This window comes from Xiphophorus maculatus, chromosome 6 (assembly GCF_002775205.1).
Source record: "Xiphophorus maculatus strain JP 163 A chromosome 6, X_maculatus-5.0-male, whole genome shotgun sequence".
Classification (NCBI taxonomy): domain Eukaryota; kingdom Metazoa; phylum Chordata; class Actinopteri; order Cyprinodontiformes; family Poeciliidae; genus Xiphophorus; species Xiphophorus maculatus.
The window spans coordinates 13,707,192-13,729,742 of record NC_036448.1 but is presented as its reverse complement, the minus strand read 5'-3'; the positions used below and the strand labels follow the sequence as shown (position 1 = coordinate 13,729,742).

The 22,551-nt window shown below is 37.3% G+C and overlaps 1 protein-coding gene across 2 annotated transcripts in view; it reads left to right on the top strand.

Moving 5' to 3' along the window:
* The window catches only part of LOC106699901 (glypican-5-like), a 102,223-nt gene that overhangs the window by 54,447 nt on the left and 25,225 nt on the right, over nt 1-22,551 (top strand). For both annotated transcript variants that reach the window (XM_023336010.1, XM_023336009.1), the window contains one exon: nt 12,348-12,468. In XM_023336010.1, the coding sequence (XP_023191778.1) occupies nt 12,348-12,468 (121 nt within the window). The remainder of the gene's footprint in view (nt 1-12,347; nt 12,469-22,551) is intronic.

Genomic DNA, 22,551 nt, shown 5'->3' with positions numbered 1-22,551 from the left:
ACATTCCGCAGTTTGCAAATGTTTGGAACATGGGTAAACTAACACTGTAACACAATATGCAGGCAAAGCAAGAGAATAGTCTGTTCTATCTAAAGTATGATGACATGAAAACATGAATGCAGCTTTATAATCAAAAAATTTGAATATGTGTTCCCAGATGAGGCTCATTTGCCAGCTTAAAAGTTCATTTCATAAATAGCAACTATTTGAAATTAATAGTAAATATTAAAAATATCTTTTATACAGTCCACCTTTCTGTACCTACATTTTTTTTATTGGTCTAATGTAATATTTTACTCTTAAATACTGTGTTTTAATTATCTGTAAGAGGAAAATTATTATAATTAATAGAAATAAAGCCCTAAAAGCATCCGTCTGTGTCTAATTCATCCCTCTATCTCTATAATGTTTTTCACTTCATTGAGAGTCACTTGTACGTCTTCATCCCTCGGGGGGCATCACACAAGGCACTTGAGCAGAATTCCTTAGGGTATGTCTATTTGTAGTTGTCTTCTTTAAAGAAATGTTATTAATGAAATGCCTTGTTTTCACGAACACAGAATAGATTCCAGAAATATCCAATATAAGAACAGTAAACATAAGAGAACATGGGTTGTGAAGAAAATCATAAACAAAGATCTTCTATGATCAATTCGAGCCAAGTTTTCCAAAATCTGTATGGTCCAGTTGACGTATTCTATTAAAATGATTACCTGCAGAGCTGTTGCATTTCTTGTTAAAAGCATCACCAGGCAGACTTGTGATGAGTCTAATTTTACCAGTTAGTCCCATAGCAACGCAGCCCATAACAATACAATCATTCCAGTCAACATCAGAGGGAAGAAGTAGGAACAATTTCCTTTGATCAGCCCTCAGAAAAAGTTATTCAGGTGAAATACTGTGGGACTTCAGACTGCATGGTTTGTCACTATGCACGCAAACAGTGCAACTTTTTAAGGTGATCCAAGTCAAATAGGTTTACTTAATTTATAAGTAGTGAATCTGATCCAATCAGATAAAAAAATTCAGTCACAAAAAGTTTTAAAGTCCTAAGATTGAACCTGTAGGATCCCATATGCTTAATTGAGATCCCTAGATCCCTATTTATTTATTTTTTCTTTTCTCCCACATTGATGTTTACTAGCATCAGCTAAATCCTTATGTCAGAGTAAATTTGGAAAAGTCCAAGTTAGGGAATAACACAAAATACTGATATCTAAAAACCAAGATGTCAGTTTTTATATCTGATATATTGGTTCAGATATCAGATATAATTTGTATCTGATGAAGGCAGATAAAAATTATCATCTGCCTTCATCTTTCTTAGTGATGTGTTGTTTAAGAAAGGTCACTCATGAAAGAAATTGAAATTATTGATTAGACAAGTTATATTGTATATATCATAATAAATTACTCAATTGGTGAAGAACCAATTGCCTCAAACTGGAATTTTCAAATTCATCTCATTGGCTGCCTTATGGTCATGTGTACAATTTTCCAACCTGTTCTTGATTGACAGATATGCCTGCTCATGGCAAGCATGATAGCTATGACTGGGATTTCCGCCAAGAAGGCCATTTTGTCCACGTGTTTATCAATCCTACCATCTGCTTGCCTTCATTTGCATAACAACTTTTGTCCTTCTTCTCTTTACCTTCTCTCTCTTTTCATAAACTTCAGGTTTGTAGAACATCATGCGATATATGTTATTCTGGTGTAGGGTAGCTGCAGTTAAAGCAGACTCCTAATCCATCTCTATGCAATGTGCTCTCAAATGTTCATCTCATTGAGTGTCAGGGGACCATCTGTGGTTATGTGTCTGTAAAGTCATTTCCCTTATGCATGATAAGTGTGCTCTGGTGTGTCTTGTGAATTTGTCTGCATGAGTTCATGGTAAAGGACAAGTGTGAGAAGTACTTCCATGTACCCCCACCTCCTTGCAGCAGCAGACCATGAACTCTAGTTTCCTCACTCAACACCCTCGCAGAACCTCTGTCCTATGTATGTGGGTTGAATAAACATATAAACTAGAATACACTGTGCTCTGACCTTAAAACAGGTCAACCTGTTTTGACTACTTTTTGCCAGTTTACTATAAAAAATAATGTCAACATATAGCATTAGCTCATGTTATTTTGATCAGTTAAACATAAGCAGACAAGCAAACAGGTGGTTACACCACACCAGGAGATCACAGTCCACTCCACCCGGCTGTGCTCTCGGGCATAGTTAACTCTGCTGGCTTTGCCCCTGCCTGCCCTTGTCTGCCGTCCAAACACCAACTGTCCCTGTGTCTCCCCCCAGACCTCTAACCTCAGTTATCCGTGCCCTTCTCGGCATGTAGGCATGTGGCTTGAGGAGAGATTCAGTTTTAGGGTTTAATATCTGTTTCTCTTCCAGTCTTCCTTCAATCCTTCCTTCTTTCCTTCTTCCCTTCCTTCCTTCTTTCTTTCCACCTAACCTATATCCAGCAGTTTTTATGTTCACCCATATTGCCACTTAGTGGCAGTATTTTATCACTGCAATAGGTATTTCATAACCAATTTAAAGAAGTCACAAACTTTATAATCAAATGCAAATAATATTTTGATTTAGACCAACAACTATAGTTAGCAGCGGTGTTGGTTCAGTATTTCACAGGGAAAAAAACAACAATGAATACCTATTTTTCAGTCCATCCATCCATCCATTCAATCTACTTGCAGGCCAGAAGATGGATCCTCCCCATCTTCTCCATGGGGTTTTGGGTCTGCTCCCAGAAAGGTGTGGCCAGAAAATCTGAATAATTAAGATATAAAACAGAATGGGGTAAAAAAAGATTAGAAAGAAAACTATTTAATGATAAATGCATTCATTCTCACAAAACGATCTGAAGTTGAAAATAAATTAATAGTAACTGGATCAATAAATATGGCTCATATCAAGCACAACTCCTAAAAAAGATTAGGTTAATGTTTTTGTCTAAATGAATGGAAGTGTTATTACTAGTCTCTTTTTCAAATAAGTCACTATTTATGGCGAAATCTATCTCAGTTTATATCAGTTTTTATAAGTGCATGCATTGGGTTTTACATTTGTGTTCCATAAATCTAATAGTTTAGCTATTTTCTTTAGAAGTCTATGTGGTCTGCTGTCTCAGACTGCAGCATGTCTGCTGGTACATTAATGCAGGCGACACAGAGGTGGGGAGAAGTTACACCCAGCCACAAACACGGTTAGGGCAGCCAGGCCTGGAAAAGTCCTCAAAGCAAACCACGGACCAATTACAGTTTTAATCGATCTCATTTCCATCACAGACTATTAGAGCTTTAAACATGCTCTGGCCATATTTTATGTTTCCACCACTCTGCCACTAACACTACAGGAACATGTTTACAAATTTCTTTTTATAATTTGTTTAACTTTCATGTCCCCAGTGAGTCATAAATTTGTAGTTGCGGGAAGGGAGAATGGTTGGTTCCCTCACTTAGCTGCAAATAAAACTTGTCAGTTTAAATGTCTTAGGTTTAGATTTGATTTTCAATGTCCATGGAGCAACAATTCACAACTGAGAAAACGGTCCTTTATCCGTCAACAGACAATAATTAGTTTTATTCAAATGAAAACTATGAAAAGATAGTTTTATATTTCACTTGAATATTAGTGTTTAAGGTACGTAATAAAAGGCTGGAATGACAGCTTTGCATCCTCTGGGAAAACACTATGCCATTGTTCAGCAGGTTATTGTGATTATTACAGTGAAATGAAATATGTTACAGTTGCGTAAACTATCTTTTTCAAGCGATCTTGCTTTAATTTTAACCATTGTTTTTAAGTAATGAATACAGCATACTTCTAATTCATAGCACTCACCACATGGAGGCAGTATAACCACAGTTTTTCTTAGACTAACACCTCTATCAGTGTTAACAGTGTTGTAGCTATGACTGACTAAATGACCAAAGGCTTAACATATTCACTATAAACTGCCAGACAACAAACTTAGTCCTTTTAGTACATTTTATTTATTGGCAAAGAGATGTGCTTAACAGACAGAGTTCAGTATGTCATAATGAAGTTTATAAATCATATGGGGAGAAAACTAGAGAGTATTTAAAATCATTTGCAGTTCTCACATAAAAGGGACTCTGAGTGAGTCTTCCTTCTCCACTCTATGAATATTGTCTTTTCAGTGTCAGATCATCTTGTTTATGAGCAGCTAATATAGATGGTAAGACATAGGTAGGTAGGTCAGCTTCCTTACAAAAACCGCAGAAAAATCTCTTAATTAGACATTCATAGCTACTCAAATATAAACCACAGCTTAAATAACCAGTCATACCACTATCTTTTAGCTGGCAGTGTTTATACTGCATATATCAGGATGGTTGCCCACTTGAAAGAGACTGCGCAAGCAAAAATAAAGTAAATGAAAACTTACTTGGGAGGTAACTGACAGTTAACTTTTCTTATAGCCCCACTCAGAAAGATTTGAATTAGATGAGCTGTGTATGCCCAGAGATATATTCCTTTAACCAGCCTCTTGGTAATATGACATTCTTACAAACATTTAGAAGTGAGAGAAACAGGAGTATGAGAAAAGAAAGAAGCATGAATATATATATATATATTTTTGCTAAGAGCAAGTCACTATGTGGCAAATTAATTTGCCACTTTGCAGTTGCTGCAATTGTTAGATAAATCGATACATGTTCATTAGCCTGGAGTACTGAAGAAATGAGACATGCTCTGTTGAATGCAGGCTTGTAATGGGCTAATGATGAGCCAGGCTAAATATTGTCTCACCTTGCCTGCAGATATTCATGGGAAAAAGAATAGATCTAATGATACCAAACACCTCTCCGGAACAAGCTAATCATAACACATGGTGCTAGCAGGATGTGGATAGCTGTAAATATGTGCACATATTTTGGAATGTCTAGCTACATGTTTAATTAGTTCCCTTTTACTTTTCAGACTCAGTGGGTTCACTGTGGCTCAGTTTTTGTTCCAGCTTTCCAAATATCTGGGTTTGGCCCAGGTCACAGTGGTCTTCAGCACATTCCAAGGAAGGACAAGACAAGGGCTAAATTAAAAACAAAAAAGTTTTTGTTTGGATAACCTACACCAGGGCTTGTGTGTTTCCACAGGCAATGGCTAGGGGATATAATAAATATTATCTGTTAGGATTTCTGGATGCAGGATGTGTGACCTTGGTCACCAGCGGATCCTTCAAACTTTCCCCTGGAAGTCTGTCTGTAATCTGTTTTTTTCCTTAACCAATTTTGCCATAAGTTCACTGGACAGCTCATCTTTGAAGACCATTTCATTTTGCTATTAGATGTAGGCCACATCACCACAAGACCATGGTCTGCTGTAGAGGAAGGGACTGGGGTCAGCTTTCATTTCCATCTACCAAGAAAACACACCCAGCCAACAACTACCACAGCCCATGGCTGACTGTCAAAGAAACAGAGACAGACAACCATTCACAATGCCTTTTTACAACACATAGAACTCTGTTCATGTAAAATTAAAGGATGAACTTGTACACTATTTCACATAAGTACTGTATTTATTCCCCTAAAACTGTTTCACATTGTACAATCATAATCTTGAATGCAGTTTTGTGATAGACCACAAAACTACATTCAAGAGTAGTTTTCCTTAATCTTATTTTTAAGATTAAGGAAAATTAACAATGCTTTTAAGATTATTTTTGAAATAAAAATCTGAAAAACATTAGTGCAAGAAACCTGTTAGAGGCTGGTAAACATTTGCAACAGAAACAATAGTTGGAGTATAAACCTAAAACTTGAAAATGACTCTTTACAGATACTCCCATGCTGTCTGAATAACCATCAACTATTTTGCATACCAGAACTGGTAAAAAAAAAAAAAACGTCACCTTCTTAAACTGCAAATACAGAGACAAATTACCCAGAAAGATTTGTAGCTATTCTTACAACCAACAGTATTTTGCAAAGCATTAGCTCGCAGGGTCTCAAAAATAAATGGATGCCACTATTTGGAGATTTTTATTTAGAAAAAAAAGAATGTTTGCAAACCATCTGTCACTTTCCTTCTATTCCACAATTATGGGCTATTTGTGATACTGTCCTATATGGCTTTAAATAAGAGTTCCTTGAAATTTGCATCTGTATTGTGTCAAAATATGAAAACGGTCTTGTGGTATAAAAAAATTAGCAAAGCATTTTACATGATGCATTACATGAAATCTGACATAAATGATTGACCATGTAAATTAAAATATTACATAGTGAGATTAATGGATGCAAACCCTCCCCCCAACACCCCATTGCCAGTCCCTGTGCAAAAGTAAATGTTTAAGGAAATCAGGAAGTACCTGACTTGACCTAATAAAAGGCCAGGCTCAGGCAATTGATGGCTTTAAAATCATCTAGAAAGCAGAGCATGAAAGGGAGCATTTTGTAAGCACAGTTACAGCTTTTATTGCACTGCTGAGACCACACTTTTATTGTGTGTGAGACATTAGTAATTTGAGCTGTAAGACCTTAAGCCATATGGCTGTTGCAGTGCAACCATTCAATAAAACAGCCTGGTCTTGGTCAAATCAACCTGGGAACCCTTTTGAAGGAGTAAACCCAACCCTACCACAAAACCTTAATCACCCATATCTCGTTGTGAAATACCTCAGATAGACACAGCACCAGCTCTGCACACATGATTTGCCTCAGGTATAGTTCAGGAAGTTCACATTAAAGGTCCGCTGATGTAAACATCATGAACAAATATGCATGCTCTTGACTAAAATGATGCAACCTGGAGTTGAGAGTTAAAAAAAACAACCTTTCAATTGTTCAACAACCAACATTAAATGATTTGTAAAAAATAATATTCATAGATTCAAAATAAACACAGTGTAGCTATATTTATATAGCGTTGATGGTTATCTCTGGATGTTAAAATATTTGCTCCTTTATATTTATAAACTTATATATAAATATATTGAAAAAGACCAAAAAAAAAAAAGACATCTATTAAAACAATGTTTATCCAGGGAGTTAAAAATCAAAAAGTTTTGAAGCCACTTGAAATACTTGGAATTCTAGGTTTCCTTAAGAGAAACAGGGCTGGCTGAGCTATAGATGAATTATTACAAATGACAAGATTTCTGAGTTTTGAGTTTCTCACCATAGCCTGATTAGTCATGCAGACACACCCCATCACAAGAAGGGGTTTGTCAGAATGAAATCATCAAAACAAATTCCAAGCAACCTCTATACAGGAAAGATTACATCGCTAAATTCTGCAGCTATCTTTTCCGATGACATTTGTTGCCAAGATGTCTTCTTTTCCTGTACTTATCTTCATATTTCTAACTCTGCTTGACTCTTCCCACACATCTGAGCAATCACATCATGAAACACATGACAGGAGGCTCTCTGGACTTCCAGCCAAGACCACAGAATCACATGGCAGCCTTAACTTACCTATTAAATAGATTAACTTAAGGTTCCCTAAAGTTCAGCAAAGCAGAGGTTTTGTTGATACTAATCAGTTGGAAGAGAAGACCAAACATTTATCAAAATAATTTTGTTTTTGACAATATAGGGCAAGAAGACTTTTAAACCTGGGAAGTTGAAATCAGAAGTTGTTGGGAATAAAAAGTTAAAAGAATTAAATTGATGGTGTATGGCCTGTAACCTTTCATCTTACACATAGCATGCCAAAGACAATGCCAGTTTAAAAGAGGTGATAAAGTCAGTAAAGAAAAAAAATGATACTTTGAACTGCCAACCAAAGGGTTGACTTAGAGAGATCATCTAGGAGCTAAAATAAAAGTAGTGGAGTGCAGGATGGGTGAGAGAAAAAGAGCAGTGAATAAAAAGGAGACTGCTTAAGCTTAACTGCCCTGCAGATGACCCCTTCATTTTTGCTTGCAGTTTCTTCTTGCACATTTTGTGATCCAAGTATTTCCTCTTTAATATTGGTGTCTTTGAAGTATAGCATGCTATATTGCTTACTGCCAGGAGTTCAGACAGCTTCAATAAGAGCAACCAAAATGTTCTCTTTTTTCTTTTTTTTTTCTTTTTAGCTTGATGTTTGAAATATTTATTTTTCATGAGAGCAAATATACAATTTTAGAGGTTATGGCAGGTTTCATTGCCATGTGTACTTGTTTATGGGGCACAGCACTCCGGCGGAGTGTTTGTATCTGTTTAGACATATTTATATTCATTGTAATTGGCAGCATGTTCTCATAGGTTATGTTGATTAAATGTTTGTAAAGTGGCTTTCACCAGTTCCTTTAGTGTTTGTACTACAGCGAAAGGCTTCTAGGCTCACAGTGTGTGAGAACAGTCTGGCCTTTCAGAACAAAACCTCTCGTTCAGACTATTTCAACATGTCCAAGCCCAGCTCGTAAAGTTAGCTGGCTACAGGCATCCACTAGACCCCTCCCTTGCTTTCCCTGCTGAACTCACTTGTGACTTCAGGCTTTCCTCTTAAAAGGGCAGGAAGAAATAGCGGTATTGCAGCTTTTCCAGGGTTCCATGGTTTTAATGATGTAGATGGCAACACTTACTAAATATATGTTGTTCTTTATTAAGCACTATACACAAAATTATGTTGTAATTATAACAATTCTAATAATAATAATAATAATTTTTCTCTATGTTTTAATACCTGACTTTATTACCAAAGTGAATGACACAATTTTACCATGTATGCAAACATAACATATGATTCATTGACATCCCAAGCGGAATTAGAGCAAACCTCCGACAAACAGTGTTATAATGCATTACCAGATACATTTGAGTCATTTTTGCCTCATCAGCTAACACTGAGGCAAAGACACCAGGCAAGAAAATTCTCCGAGTCCGACATTGAGTCTGTGAAGTTATTTGAGTGGAAGCAACTGAGAAATCTACCTTAAAGCAGCCGGAGGAAGAATGATGATGAATGATGAGAGCTGTGTCGAACACATTTTTTACACAAGCTGGTGAATAATAACTTAAATAACACCAGCTTGTGAAAATCTGCGGTCAGGAAAATTGACTGCAGATTTAAATAAACAACAGCATGAAAAGCTTCTAACATGTAAATAGCAGTTACTGCACCAGATGCTTTCATGCTGCCATATAGCTACCATTGGAAATTACACATATAAAATCACGCATAACTAGCTTCACTTACAGACCTGTGATTGACTATCAATAAGTGTTGTTATGACAAAAAATGAAATGTTTACTACCAGTTACCTTTGTGCAGACGAACATGTGGTAGTTGCCTTCCATCGCAGTTTCTTTCAACTGGACATGAGGTCGGCTGCAGGTATTGATCCATTTCTTGCAGGTATTGATCCATTTCTTGTGTTATTCCAGACTCCATTTGAATTTTGGAAATGTAATAAATTGTATACCGCCCCCTACACGCTCTGGGTAACGGCTGTCAGGATTTCATGTCTCCCACTGATAATGATGGACCATGATTTCTTATTATTTTTCCTCAAAATCTCTATGATCGCAGGGCTTTAACGATGATGAACACAGATATTCTGACTATCTGTACTATCCAACAATCTGTCTTACCTTGTGACCATGGACCTTACCAAGCTCCGCCCACAACCGACCCACGTGACCGCAAGTCTCACAAACAAAGCCTCGCGGCGCGTTGTTTCTATGTAAACATGACTCGATTAGTGCATCATTTCTACTGGATTTTCACAATATATTAGCTGCTACAATGGACAGAGGAACTAACAAGTTCATGTCATCTTTTTTGGATGAGATCAAGGTGTTTGAGCCACGCGATTCCTCCAACATTGTTTATGTCACAGTAAAATGCTTTCGCTCAATGAGGAAAACGGCAGATCCACACACCCTCTACATCAGGGGTGCCCAAACTTTTTGAGACCAAGATCTACTTTTTCTCTCACCAGCCGGCTGAGATCTACCTCATGACACGAAGACATAAAAATTGTAAATTAAACTCTATTGACTTATTTTATATGCGAATATACATCAGTTATAGCAGAAATATTAAATTGACAGAAAACCTAATGCAGTTTCTTCCTCAGTGAGACTCTGTCACTGGGAGCAGGTTACTGGTTTCTCAGTTACAAGCTGGTTGCAAACCTGAAACCAGAAGGTGTCAGTCAGTTATGGTAAATCTGAAATTTGATTTTACTTACCACCATGCCTGACAGCTGGAACAGTGCTCTCAGGTTTAAAAGCATCACTTAGATTTCTGCCAAATTTTTCCTTATTACTGTGGTCAAATTACATCTAAACGTAAAGTAATTGTCCAGAAGGTGTTTTACTTGACACTTTTACTTGGAGCTGGAGTGTCTGTCTTGGCTGACTCTCTGTCTAGTTTGATGTAAAACTCGATGTAAAACTTCCTTCAAATTGGTGTTCACATTGCGACTTCCAGTTCACAATGGGTCTGTCTATTCATTAGGTGTTCCTCAACAACCTAACCAACACGAAAGCATGTTCCAACAGGAAAACAATAACAAACACAGATCCAATCTGGTTTTAGGATGGATGAAGTAGAGTGACATCATTGCTACAACTCACAATCTCTATAAACCATGTTTAAATACACCTACTTTTTTTTTTAACCAAAGCCATAACTCTATGAAAAGTATACATGAAAACATTCAGAATCAGGATAATGAGGTGCAAGTTCGCTTTGCTGTCTTCCCACTGCACTTTGAAGATGAATGTTTGATTTTGATTTCTGCTTCAAACACAAAAAGCATTCCTGCAGGCCTTTAAAAGATCAAGAGAGTTCAGTTAGAAGTTGAAAACAGGGAGCGGAGGTCACTGCTACTGTGTGCTCTAAGCAGAGAGAAGATCCAGACAAAGCAGCCTTTAAGAGTGTGTGTTAATGGGGCATTCAGCGATGACTGTTACAGTTCCACCAAAAGGAGCCAGAGTCGTGAGTCAAATGTTATACATGTGTAGGTAATCATTTGCAATGTTTGCTGACACTTAACATTTGACTCGAGGAGACAAATGAGCAGAATGTTGTTTTGTTAAAGTAAGGCAAAGTGTGTAAAGATTTAAGCATTTAATTGCTGTTGCTGAAGTCTGATCTGTGCCATAAACCGCTGGATTATACTGTTTAGCACACTAAATTTGCTATCAAGTAATTATCCTGGGATATCCTGCGGCATCATTTGTCATGTCCCTTATGTGCTATCAAATATTACTCCAATGAAATGTGGTTAGCCTAACACTGTGCCAGACTCACCATGAAACATCTTTTTCTCTCTCTAATATCCAGTCTGATGTGATAATTTCCAGTACTGTCATCGCGAGCCAAGCCTAGAGACAGACATGCATACACTCCCAAACCCACAGATGTTTGACTTTACATTTTATTATTTTATTTGGTGGAGTGATGCTGGAAGACTATTGATTGTTTCCATCCTGAAAAGATTTGGAGTTGGCAGCAATAAGAGCTTTAGCTGTTGTCAAAACAGAGATACGGTTATCTGTGTGTGTGTGGGTGTGTGTGTGTGTGTGTGCCTTGGGAGACTTGGAATTCAGCTTTCCAAACACACTAAAGTAAATCAAGCAATTCATTGAGGAATAAATAAGAAAAAAAGAACAATGGGATGTAAAGTTAATGTGCAGCTTGACAGGGTTAAGAGGGGCGATTTTTATTGGCCCAATCAGTAAAGTGCCATTTCAGCAAGTTGATAGAGCGCAGACCTCATCAACACATTGCTCAGATCACAGGCCACAAATTCTCAGGTTCAGCACTTTTATGATTTCCTCCACTCAAATTTGAATGAATACATAGACGTGTGAGTAAGCGCAACCACAAATGCATGTCATACCTATAAACATGTCTGTATAAACACACCAACTATAGCCATCCATAATCGCTTTATCACCGTAGCACTGCCGCTGGAAGCATCAATTAATTTAGTGTCAGTACCTATCAATCCCCTAAGATTCTTTTAAGTTCACAAATTAATAATTTATATCAGTATATAAATCCCAAAATAATTCAGACAACATTACAAAGACATGCAAAGATAAAAATAAAAAGTACTATAGTAACATATAGGGAAGGTACTTTATAAAGCAATGTGTATGTTGCTGTTGTTTTGATCCCACTTTTTGCCTTATTTCTGTACTGGATTCATAGAGCATATTGCTGGAAATGCATGCAGAACACCAATCAATTCTGGAGTGCAGAGCAATCCAGAGTAAGGGGAGTAATTTGCCCAAGCTTGTGCAGTTTTCCTCTTTTTAACAACATGCAACCCTTTAACTGATCCATTCATAAATAAGACATTGATTGAAGTTTAAAGTAAGTAAGCAATAATAGTAACCTTGCTGATTTTATATTTCTTCCCCCAGCTATATCGGTATAATTGTCAGAAATGGTCTGCATGCCCAGAGGCAAAACCCAGAGGTCAAAGTTCGCAGCATGGACCCTACAATTGCTGAGTTCAAGAAAAGGCTGGAGCACTTCAACCAGGTAGGAGACCGTTGTCTTACCACTCAGATATCTGTTAGTTGTCTTTTTACTCAAAAGTAAGCATGTGTGGTCATTAAGCTCTCTTTTTGCTGCTAACTTTTTGCCTTTAATTGCTAAAATTAAATTGGACCTCCGAAGATGGAATAGTTTACCTCTTTCACTTATAGGTAGAATCAATGCAATTAAAATGAATGTTTTACCTAAATTCTTATTTTTGTTCAATAGTCTTCCACTGTTTCTGCCGAAACATTTCTTTAAAATGTTGGCTCAAGTTATTTCTGGCTTCCTATGGTGTGGTAAATCACCCAGAATCCGCAAATCCACTCTTCATAGATGCAAATTCAACGGTGGTTTGTCACTTCCAAACTTCCTGCTGTATTATTGGGCGGCCCATATCCACAAAATTTCATTTTGGTTTGGATCCCTGAACTTCCCATGGTGCAAGTTGGAAGCACAATCATGCTCTCAATCCTCACTAATTGCTCTTCTCACTTCTCCCATTACATCCAACCCCTCTGGCTTTACAAACAACCCAGTAGTTCGCTCTGTCTTAAAAATTTGGTGCCAGTTTAGGAGGCATTTCAAACTTAACTCAGCATCTACACTTGCTCCTTTAATGAGGAACCACTTGTTTCAACCAGCACTCACAGATCCCGCCTTTTTGTCATGGGATAATAAAGGGCTGTCATGTTTCAAGGATTTTTACAAAGAAGGTATTTTTCGCAGCTTTACAGACCTTGCATCAGAATTTAATCTCCCCCCTTCCCATCTATTCCGGTACTTTCAAATCAGACACTGCGCCAGGGCTCTGTTTCCCGGTTTTCCCTCTAGGCCACCAAACCTGTACTTGGAGCTGTTCCTGAGTTAGGATCCTCTTCAAAGGTCATATATCTCTAAAGTTTATAATGAAATTCTGTCTTTTAATTCTTCACCCATTACTAAGATTAAGGCTGCTTGGGAACTCGAACTTGGTCTAAATTTGGGAGAGGATTGGTGGAATAATGCCCTTAAAAAAATTCATTCAAGCTCAATCTGTGCTCGACTTTCTCTTATCCAGTTTAAAGTTCTCTTCAGGGTTCATCTCTCTAAAAATCGATTGTCGCAATTTTTCTCAGTTTCTGACATTTGTGAGAAATGTCGTGCGCCTACCTGTAATCTAACTCACATGTTTTATTCCTGTTCATCACTTCATAGTTTTTGGCAGACCTACTTTGTTACTATGTCAAAGATACTCTCATTGGATATTAAACCTTCTCCCCATGTTGCCATATTTGGGCTTCCAGTTAACTACAAACAGTTCACTTCCAATCAATTGGACGTCTTAGCATTTACTTCCTTATTGGCAAGACGCCGTCTTCTTTTCCACTGGAAATTAACTAAACCACCCTCTAGCAATCAGTGGCTAAAAGACACCATGTCCTTTCTAAAATTGGAGAGAATTAGATATTCAGTGAAAGGCAACTCAGCCAAATTTTATAACTTATGGTGCCCTTTCATGACATTCTTTCACTCTCTTCAGTCTCTTCCCCCGGATTGAATGCTACACCCCATCTCACCCCTTTTTTTTTTTTTACTAGGTTTGTTCTTGTGTCTTGTTCTCGTATGAAAAAGAAAAATACTTATAGGAGGTAAATTGGATGCCTTTTGTCAGTTAGGTACTTTCTACCTCTTCTATTTCTGTAACCTGTTTGTTTCTATCGATGCCATAAAGAAGATGTATATCACGGCATACTTTGTTAAGAGTAAAGATTTTGCCTGTAATGTCTCTTTCCCTTCTAATAAAAATATTAAATAAAAAAAAAAAAAAAAAAGTAAGCATGTGTGTTCCATCCTGGTAATACAAGGATTGACCTCGGGATGCCACAGAAGAATACAGATACTTTTACTAATTAAGCTTTATGTCGCTGAATAAATACGACTCTTTTCAGAATCAAGGATTACCTATCATTACCAATAATATTAGCAATAAACAATTATGGAACCCATTTATCCTTGTTTTAAATACGTTTTAGATACATGTAACACAGGGAAATGCTGACCTATTGAATTATCTTTGTCATTTTCATTTGAATGACTGACTTGTTTCCTGAACAGACCAAAATCAAACATAAATGAAAAGGATTTTGAGGGAAAAGGAATCCCTGACAAAAAAGTGGAATTACTGTAGAAAAAAGGAAAGAGATGAGAGGGGAGAGCAAAAGGTCAGGAATGAGTGACAGATAGGCATAGATGACACAAGCAGCTTCAAAGTGACACTGTTTGTCATGTAGATGGGGCTTAGAGCTGAAAAGGACCAAGAAGAAAAGGCCCATTTCAGAGCTTCCCTAGAGGCCATTTGAGGAGACAAACGGACAAGGATTTTGTTCCCCTTTGCCTGACTGCCCTTTTGTTGCCCTTGAAATTATGCCTACAAATAGTATCAGTCACTGCCCACTCTATATCTATAGATCTCTCTTTCTTTTCCCTTATTCTACCCTGCCTATGTCTATTTGATTGTTCATGCTTCTAATACATCAAAGAAAACTTCTCTTGTGTGTTTTCATTTGTATTTGTTTCTCCGTTACTGAGTCTCTGTGTTGCTCTTATTTGAACTGATATCATCATGCTTCTTTCTATCTGCTGTCAATCTCTCACCTTAAAGTCAGTCATTTTTTTCTTTTTTCATGAATGTTTTTTTTCCTGTTCTTGTATCACTCATATCTCCCAGTCCCCCTGTCAACCTGTCTGCCTATCTGCCACTGACAGCTCAAGATCGCTTCTGTTAAACTTCAGCATCCTGTTGTGCATTGCAGCTGTCAAGTACCTTGTTGTCATGGAAACTATGCAGAGTTGAGCAGGTGTCCCATTGACATTTAGAGAGTTGAAGAGTGCACCTTGAATCCAGACCAAATGACAGAGCTTTGCAGAGTTGTATGGCTATTTCAGATAAGGACATAGGATCAAACCTGCATGTTGCAACCATGCAGGTTTTAAGCAAAACTACAGTTACATGTTTACATAATAATAAGGCTTGCCAATATCAAAAATAATAATTAAATGCTTATCGAAATACTACTTCTGCTACTGTTGATAGTACTTACTAAAATCAAACAAGTTGATTTGTATTGTTTGTGTTGGACTGCTTACTTTTGACATTTCCCACCTAACAGATCAAAGGGATTTTGTTCTGAATTAGATCCTCATTCAACAGAATTAGTTAATACCATTACATTCTCATAATGTAACCCAGGAGCTTTGAGACAAGCTTCCTTTTTTTTACTGTCACTGTTCAGCTCATGTCCTGAGTTTCACTTTAGAACTGCAAGTGTAGTTATTTGACAGTTTAACTAAATCTTAGAATATGGTGTAATTTCCATAGTGTCTTTCACTTCTACATTATTTAAGGACATTGGATGTTTTTAATTTGTTGAAAGACTGGATAATGTTCTCTGAACAATTTGTTTCCAACAGGCATATGCTGACCAGGATTTTTGTATAAATGGAATACACATTCAGCTAAGCTTTCACCAAGATGTACCTGTAAAGTTCTATTTTTGTAAAACTAAGTTGAGTCGAGTGAACTAAGGCACATTAACTGGCCTAAAGGTAAATGGTACAATTAGTCAACTCCAAGCAACACAAATATTGTGAAACAACTAAATAATACCTATTCAAACAAATCATGTTTGAATAGCCCAGTGTTTTGTTTCGTCACAGTCTGTGCAGTACAAATTTGTCAGATCCATCTTCATGCAATAGATTGGGCAGTATTCCCAATATACTTGAACACACCTACATACTCAGTGGCTTGAAACTGCATTCGTAAAAAACACACTGCATCCTATCAGTATTTCATGGTTTACATTAGTGAATGTCTCCAACATAATTCACTCACCAATGGTTTTTTGGATCCGACCCGTCTCTTCTTCATTTACCTCAGACAGGGGTGGATCTAGAAAATTATCGATGGGGTGGCAAGAGGGGGGCAAGGATTTTTGAGTTCGAGGAGTTCAGTTTTTGTCGCTTGTTTAACTTTTAATAATTGCAGCGGCTGCAGTGTGCCACAATAAAGGTGCAATAAAGCTGATAAACAGGCGAAGAACAAAACTAGACAAAACTACCTGTATTCTGCTTTTTCTCGCTCCCTGTGTCGGCATTACCCTAGAAGCGGACCTGTTACCATGGCAACCAGCAGACAACAGCTCAATGAGCAGATTATGTTCAACCCTATCAGGGGAATCAATACCAAAAGCAAATATTTCCCATTCAAAAAAGTACGCACATGGCTACTTAGCAGTAGGTGTCAGATTACATTGTGTTGCTTTCAATGTTGTCTGAAAAAAAGAGATTCATGCGCTTAATGTCCGATTTGCCATAACTATTTATTGAATTTATTGGTGTCAGCTGGGGTGGCAACAGGGGTGGCAAAGCTCTCGGATCCGCCCCTGACCTCAGATATTTTGCTCCCTTCAGAGTTTCTACAGAACAGGACAGACTCAAAGCGTATCAATAAAATATCCTCCATATCATTTCACCATCAACAGCCTGAAACATTGAAGCAAGGCAGAATGGACCACACTTTCACTTGTGCCAAATTTTCTTTTCATCATCTTAATGTTCAGCTGAACTGAAGACTTATCATAATGGGCAACATTTCCCACACTGTTATTGTCCTACATTGTTGGGACAATAACAGTGCTTTAAGGAGTTTTCTTTTTTATGTGTACAACAAATTGTGTCAGCTGTGGTTGTTTTAAAGTGCTCTTATGAATAGAGATGGAATGGACTGATTCAGCATTTGAGCAAGCAAAAGAATAGGTGTACTTAGTAAAGAGACTGGTCAATGCATAAAACAGATGGCATAATAGGAGTTCAATTAATTACGACATCTTTCTTGATTAAGCACAAACAATCTAGTATTTATAAGGACCATACCAGGAATTGCTAGAAGTTCTGTTATTTTAGCAATAAACTCCTCTTGCCTTATTTGAGTTTTGGTCATTTCTGAGGAGTAATGCATAGGATTAACTGAAATGCAGGCCTGACTAAACAATATCAAAACTGACAAAAACATAATTGCTGGAAAAAATGACATTAAAAAAGAACATTTTAATCTCCTGTAATAGTTTATTATTTTATTTTGAAACCCCTCATTAGTAATTATACAAAGATTTCTTCCTGCTTGAGTGGGAGAAAAAAAATAACTCTACACAATAGACTGCAAATTTGTTGTACTTGAACATAAGGTTTGTATTTTCTGCTTGTTCTTTTGTGGTTTTGTATGATCATTGGTCCCATTTGTCTCGTTTTTGGCCCAGTAATGGTCTGACATCTATACAGCGTGTACCCCACCTCTCATTTGATGACAGATGGGATAGGCAGGTTTGCAAGTTGAATGATGGCAACATGTTTTCACAGGTTGCGTTTACTTTCAAGGCCCGTTTATCTAGGATTTTTTCTTTAATTTTAACGTTTCAGTGCACAGTTTGTTCCCTCAGCTGATTGTAGCTGCTCGAATGACTGAGTATCAATGCCGTGTCCTTGAACTGTAATTCCAAGTTCCACAATACAACATAAAGTTTATAAAATGCTCTGAATTGAACTGTCATTGAAAAAAACTTGAAAGGACAGAGGAAGAAAAGCGAGAAGAGATGTTTTTTTGCTGTGCTCTCTAAGTTTGTTATATAAACAAGAAATCTCCTGCTGAGATATCACATACTTTTACCTCAAATTTATCAATATAATTATTTTGCATATGCACAGAGAAGAGCTTGAGTGCAGTTTTAAACATAAAAAGACAGACAGTACAAGTGTCAGTTTCTCACAGTCATGTGATGTGCTTGACAGCTTTATGTGGTGAATGCAAACACCACTGCAAATCCGCAGTTTCATGAAACTATAATCTAGAAATGACATCCTAACAAAAAAAAAAAAACACGTGCACACAAATGTCAAACCTAATGTTACATTGTTCTATAAAAGGATCTACTTACTAAGTCAGATCAGAATCCACCCATGTTTATCTCCCCTGACTATCTTCTTCATTTCACTATCTTCTCTGCCTGTAAATACTGCTAAAGTGGACAATAAATGTTGTGTAATGCACGTTTGATTAATAGCATTAAGTCCAGCTGTTTATGGGTGTGGATTCTTTAAGAATGCTCATTTCGTTCTCATGAGGTCAGAACATTTGTGAAAGTGTAAAACCATTTCTTTTCTAAATAGAATGTGACACACAGACTCACAGATTAACATCAACATGTACAAACCCAGACAGTATCATTAAATAAAAAATAGCGGAAGTTGGGATAACTGAAAAGTCGGAGCACTGCTTTAAAGATTTATTTTTTTTAAATACAGAGCATAAAATTAAAATTGAGAGAAATATGTTGGGTGATTTATTAGGCTGACTACCGCTTTGCTGTCCTACTTAACAAACAGCTCAGTGAGATACCACACTTGAGAAGCTTCCTTTGAGATCAATCATCCTAACAATTAAATATACTTCATTGTGTTTCTGTTATAATTCCAGTGCTATTTAGCAAAAACAATACTATATTTTCTGACTTCAACATTGAATGGATTTTTATGTCTTAGTCTAAAGGGGTTTGAGCTGTAAAGCATTACTGGAGCCCAGGGATGAAGAAAGAGCCTGGAGTTAGCTGGCAGCATGTCACAGGGAGGGGACAAATTCTTTCCACTTGAAAAAGATGATGAACTTGGTCTTCACAGGAGCTCTGCTTCTTTTTTGCTGCTGCTGTGGCAACAATACAGTAACAGGTCTGGCTACACAGTCCTGTGTTTTCGCCTGGCAACCAAACTTTATGAAGCCAGACTGTAATTTGATCATAACATTTTTTTACAACTGTAATTTAATGCAAAGCTTCTAAATATCCCACCAGATGTGACTTTTTTGCCTCATTTTTGGGTTACCAACTCATCATTAAAAAAGGAAGTCTGCAGTGACGCAGGGGTAAAGCGCATGATCCATGTGCTTTACCACAAGGCCGTCTAGAGGACCCATAGAAGACTGAGGCCTTTACGCGGTCATCACAGGTTTGAGTCCCAGCCTGTTGACCTTTGACACATATCCTCCCCCTTTCTCACAACCCACTTCCATGTTGACACACTGTCAAATAAAGCCCACTAGAGTCAAAGAATCCTTAAGAAATGATTGAATTAGTAAAAAAAAAAGTAAGTCTTGACATGTAGAAAACCGAAATCTTGCTAGTGATGGTGGCACATAGTTATGAAAATCTAATTTGCTTGTCAAGAATTTGATTATTTTGAGTTGAACTGGCCCTAAATAATCACAAGGTATTTTAAATTTCACAATACCAATTGTTACCTCATTGCCAACATCTCATGCCAGCAACAACAAAAGCTGTTGCTGTGGGACAAACATTCAGAATCAGCAGCAGCCACCTCTAATTAAAACGTTAGTTGTGTTAACCCTAAAGTAATAATGTTGACCATTGACTCAAGGGAAGCTAAGTGTGCTAAACAATTACCAAGTTAGCAAGAGCACTAAAGAGAAAAAAATGGCTTTGCTTAAGAATAACAAAAGCTGCAAGCTTTAAAGCAAATATTTTCCAATGCCATCATGTCAGCTGGTCACCCGCCTTACTCTGATAGAGATCTAGACTTTGGAGGTTGCTGGTCATTTTGCCCCTTTGCCACTCAGTATGCTTGCAGTTTTAATTGTTTCAGACTCATCTTTTTTGGAAAGAAACCATTTTTCACAGTACTTTGTACGTACCTTGGGGAGATTTCATTAAGGTGCTGAAAGTGAGATTGATCCTTATCAAACTCCAACAGATACCAGGATGCGTATACATGCTACAGTAAAATTCCTCATTTCCATAGCAGTCTTGGCTGCTATGAAACATACGACATTTGGAATTGTTGGCAGCTTTTAGAAAATATCTAAGTTAAGGTAAATTCACAACCACATTGTTTCATATCTTGAAGCTTGGGCTGTCAATGATAATGAGCTAGCGCATCCAATTAATCTAAAAATATTAACGGGCTAATATTATAATGCAGATTAATCAACCTACCTATTTTTACCTGTGCACATACTCTCCTGGCATGTGCACATCTACGTGTATGAGCTTGAAATTTCACATGCATGAATCACGCCTGTTGCTTGGATGGATGAGATACTGACAGACTATATTACCTGTCAGGTAATTGTTTGCATTTTATTGGCTGGAATGTGACAGAAGGAGCGACTTTCCCAGGACGCCATTCCTGCCCCAAGGTTTGTTGCCTAGATCTAAATGTAGGTCTGTAATTTGGAGATGACAGTTTAAAAGTTCACCCAAAAAGTTACATAATTTTTAAGTTAATTTATCAGAAAGTAGTTTACGAAATTCAAAAGTTTTGAATCTGTGCAGGAATAAAATACATATTTTCATAATTATTGTGAGGGGTTTTAGGCCTTTGTTGCTTCTATTGTTTCAATAAATCTCCAAAGAGGGAATTTGTTTTAAAGGACTATTAGATCCAGTTTATTGGCAGTAGAAAAGTAGGTCACTTTTTTTCTTTTGGTGGCAACTGAAATATTGAAATTACATGCATTGTGAAGGTTGCTCTCATTAATCCAGCATGTGGGCTGATTATTACCATTATAATGGACATTCCTGGCAAATGACCTCAAGTGGTGCCTTGTCAGAGACGCTTTTTAAACCATTTAAATAGTTTCCCTTGGAGGACAAGTGAAACTCAGTTTGATGCGTGAAATATTTCATATGCCCAGCAATGCAGAAGCAGTTTCATATTTTCTCACAATTTTTGTCATCAAAGCAGTTGTTGAAATACGCTCAGAAAAAAATGCAACTACTGCTCCAACTGTTGTCTATCATTCACCGACCATAAGTCCAAGTTTATTATGATACACATACATTATAAATACATGTAATATGCTTCAGCGAGTGTCTGAAAGGTGCAGAGTGTGACAGTCTTAACAAAACAGTTCAGTTGAATGAGTCACGAGTGTTATATAAGGTCACAGCCAATAAGGTGTCACTAGCAGTTAGTAACACAATCAGCTTGTGCTAGCATGTCGAGAAGGGGTGTGTTGATGTGCTATTGTTTAAAATTTGGCTATGCATTTCAAGAATGCTCATCTCTAGTTTCTTTTCTAGTATTTTTTATGGTCTGATTTTGGGACATTTCTATTTTCTTAGATTTATCTTGCACGGAAAATATAAACCAATTTGCTTATATTAAAATAAATATTCTTTTCCTTTAATGAATCTGTGATGAATCAGTAATATATATATATTAGGAACTTTCTGGATACACCAAAAAACAGAACACAGTTAAATTCATGGTGGCTGATAAATATGGTTTGACATTATTTAAGCTATTTAATGGCATGGGCCATGGGAAGATGGAGATGCTGTAGCCTTAATGTACGTATTCAGCAGCTCAGCGTTTGATACTACATTATTATCTTTTAGGAGATGCATCTGTCATATCCTATAGGAAACACATTTATTGATGGAATTAAAATAATTTCAGATCTAATGGGCTCTGTGCACCTGCAGCGCTGACGTCACAACGTCACAACATGAGCAAATGCGGCTCTCTTTTTTCCGCTTTGAGTTACCATGGCAGCTAGAAAAGACAAAGTCGTATTTCAGACGCAAATAAAACAATACTATGCACTTTGTTGTCTTCCTAATATAATGGACTTTTAAGTTTTCATGGATTTTCAAACGGTCCTGAAGCTAACGCCGCACAGCAAAGTTTGCAGCCTTTACTTCACTCCGGATCAACTTCTTCAGCCTAAAGAAGAAGGTAAAGGAGCCTCCTGTGTTATTTCCATGGAATCACTTCCGTATTCAGCCTGAAAGAGCAAGTTTGTGGGAACAAGAGCTACTGATCTGCCTGTACACACTGCTGTAAACACCGTCCTGCTTCACAAGAAGCATGCAAAACTAATAAAGCGAAATAACAAGGAGACCTTAAGGAACACGGCCATATTTTTCTAAAAGCAACAACTTTGAACCTGAACCGTCAGCTGAACTAGAACTCAGACACCAGAGCTGCTCTACTGTTAAGCTAAGTTGTTGCCTGAACCGTAAAATCCCCCGT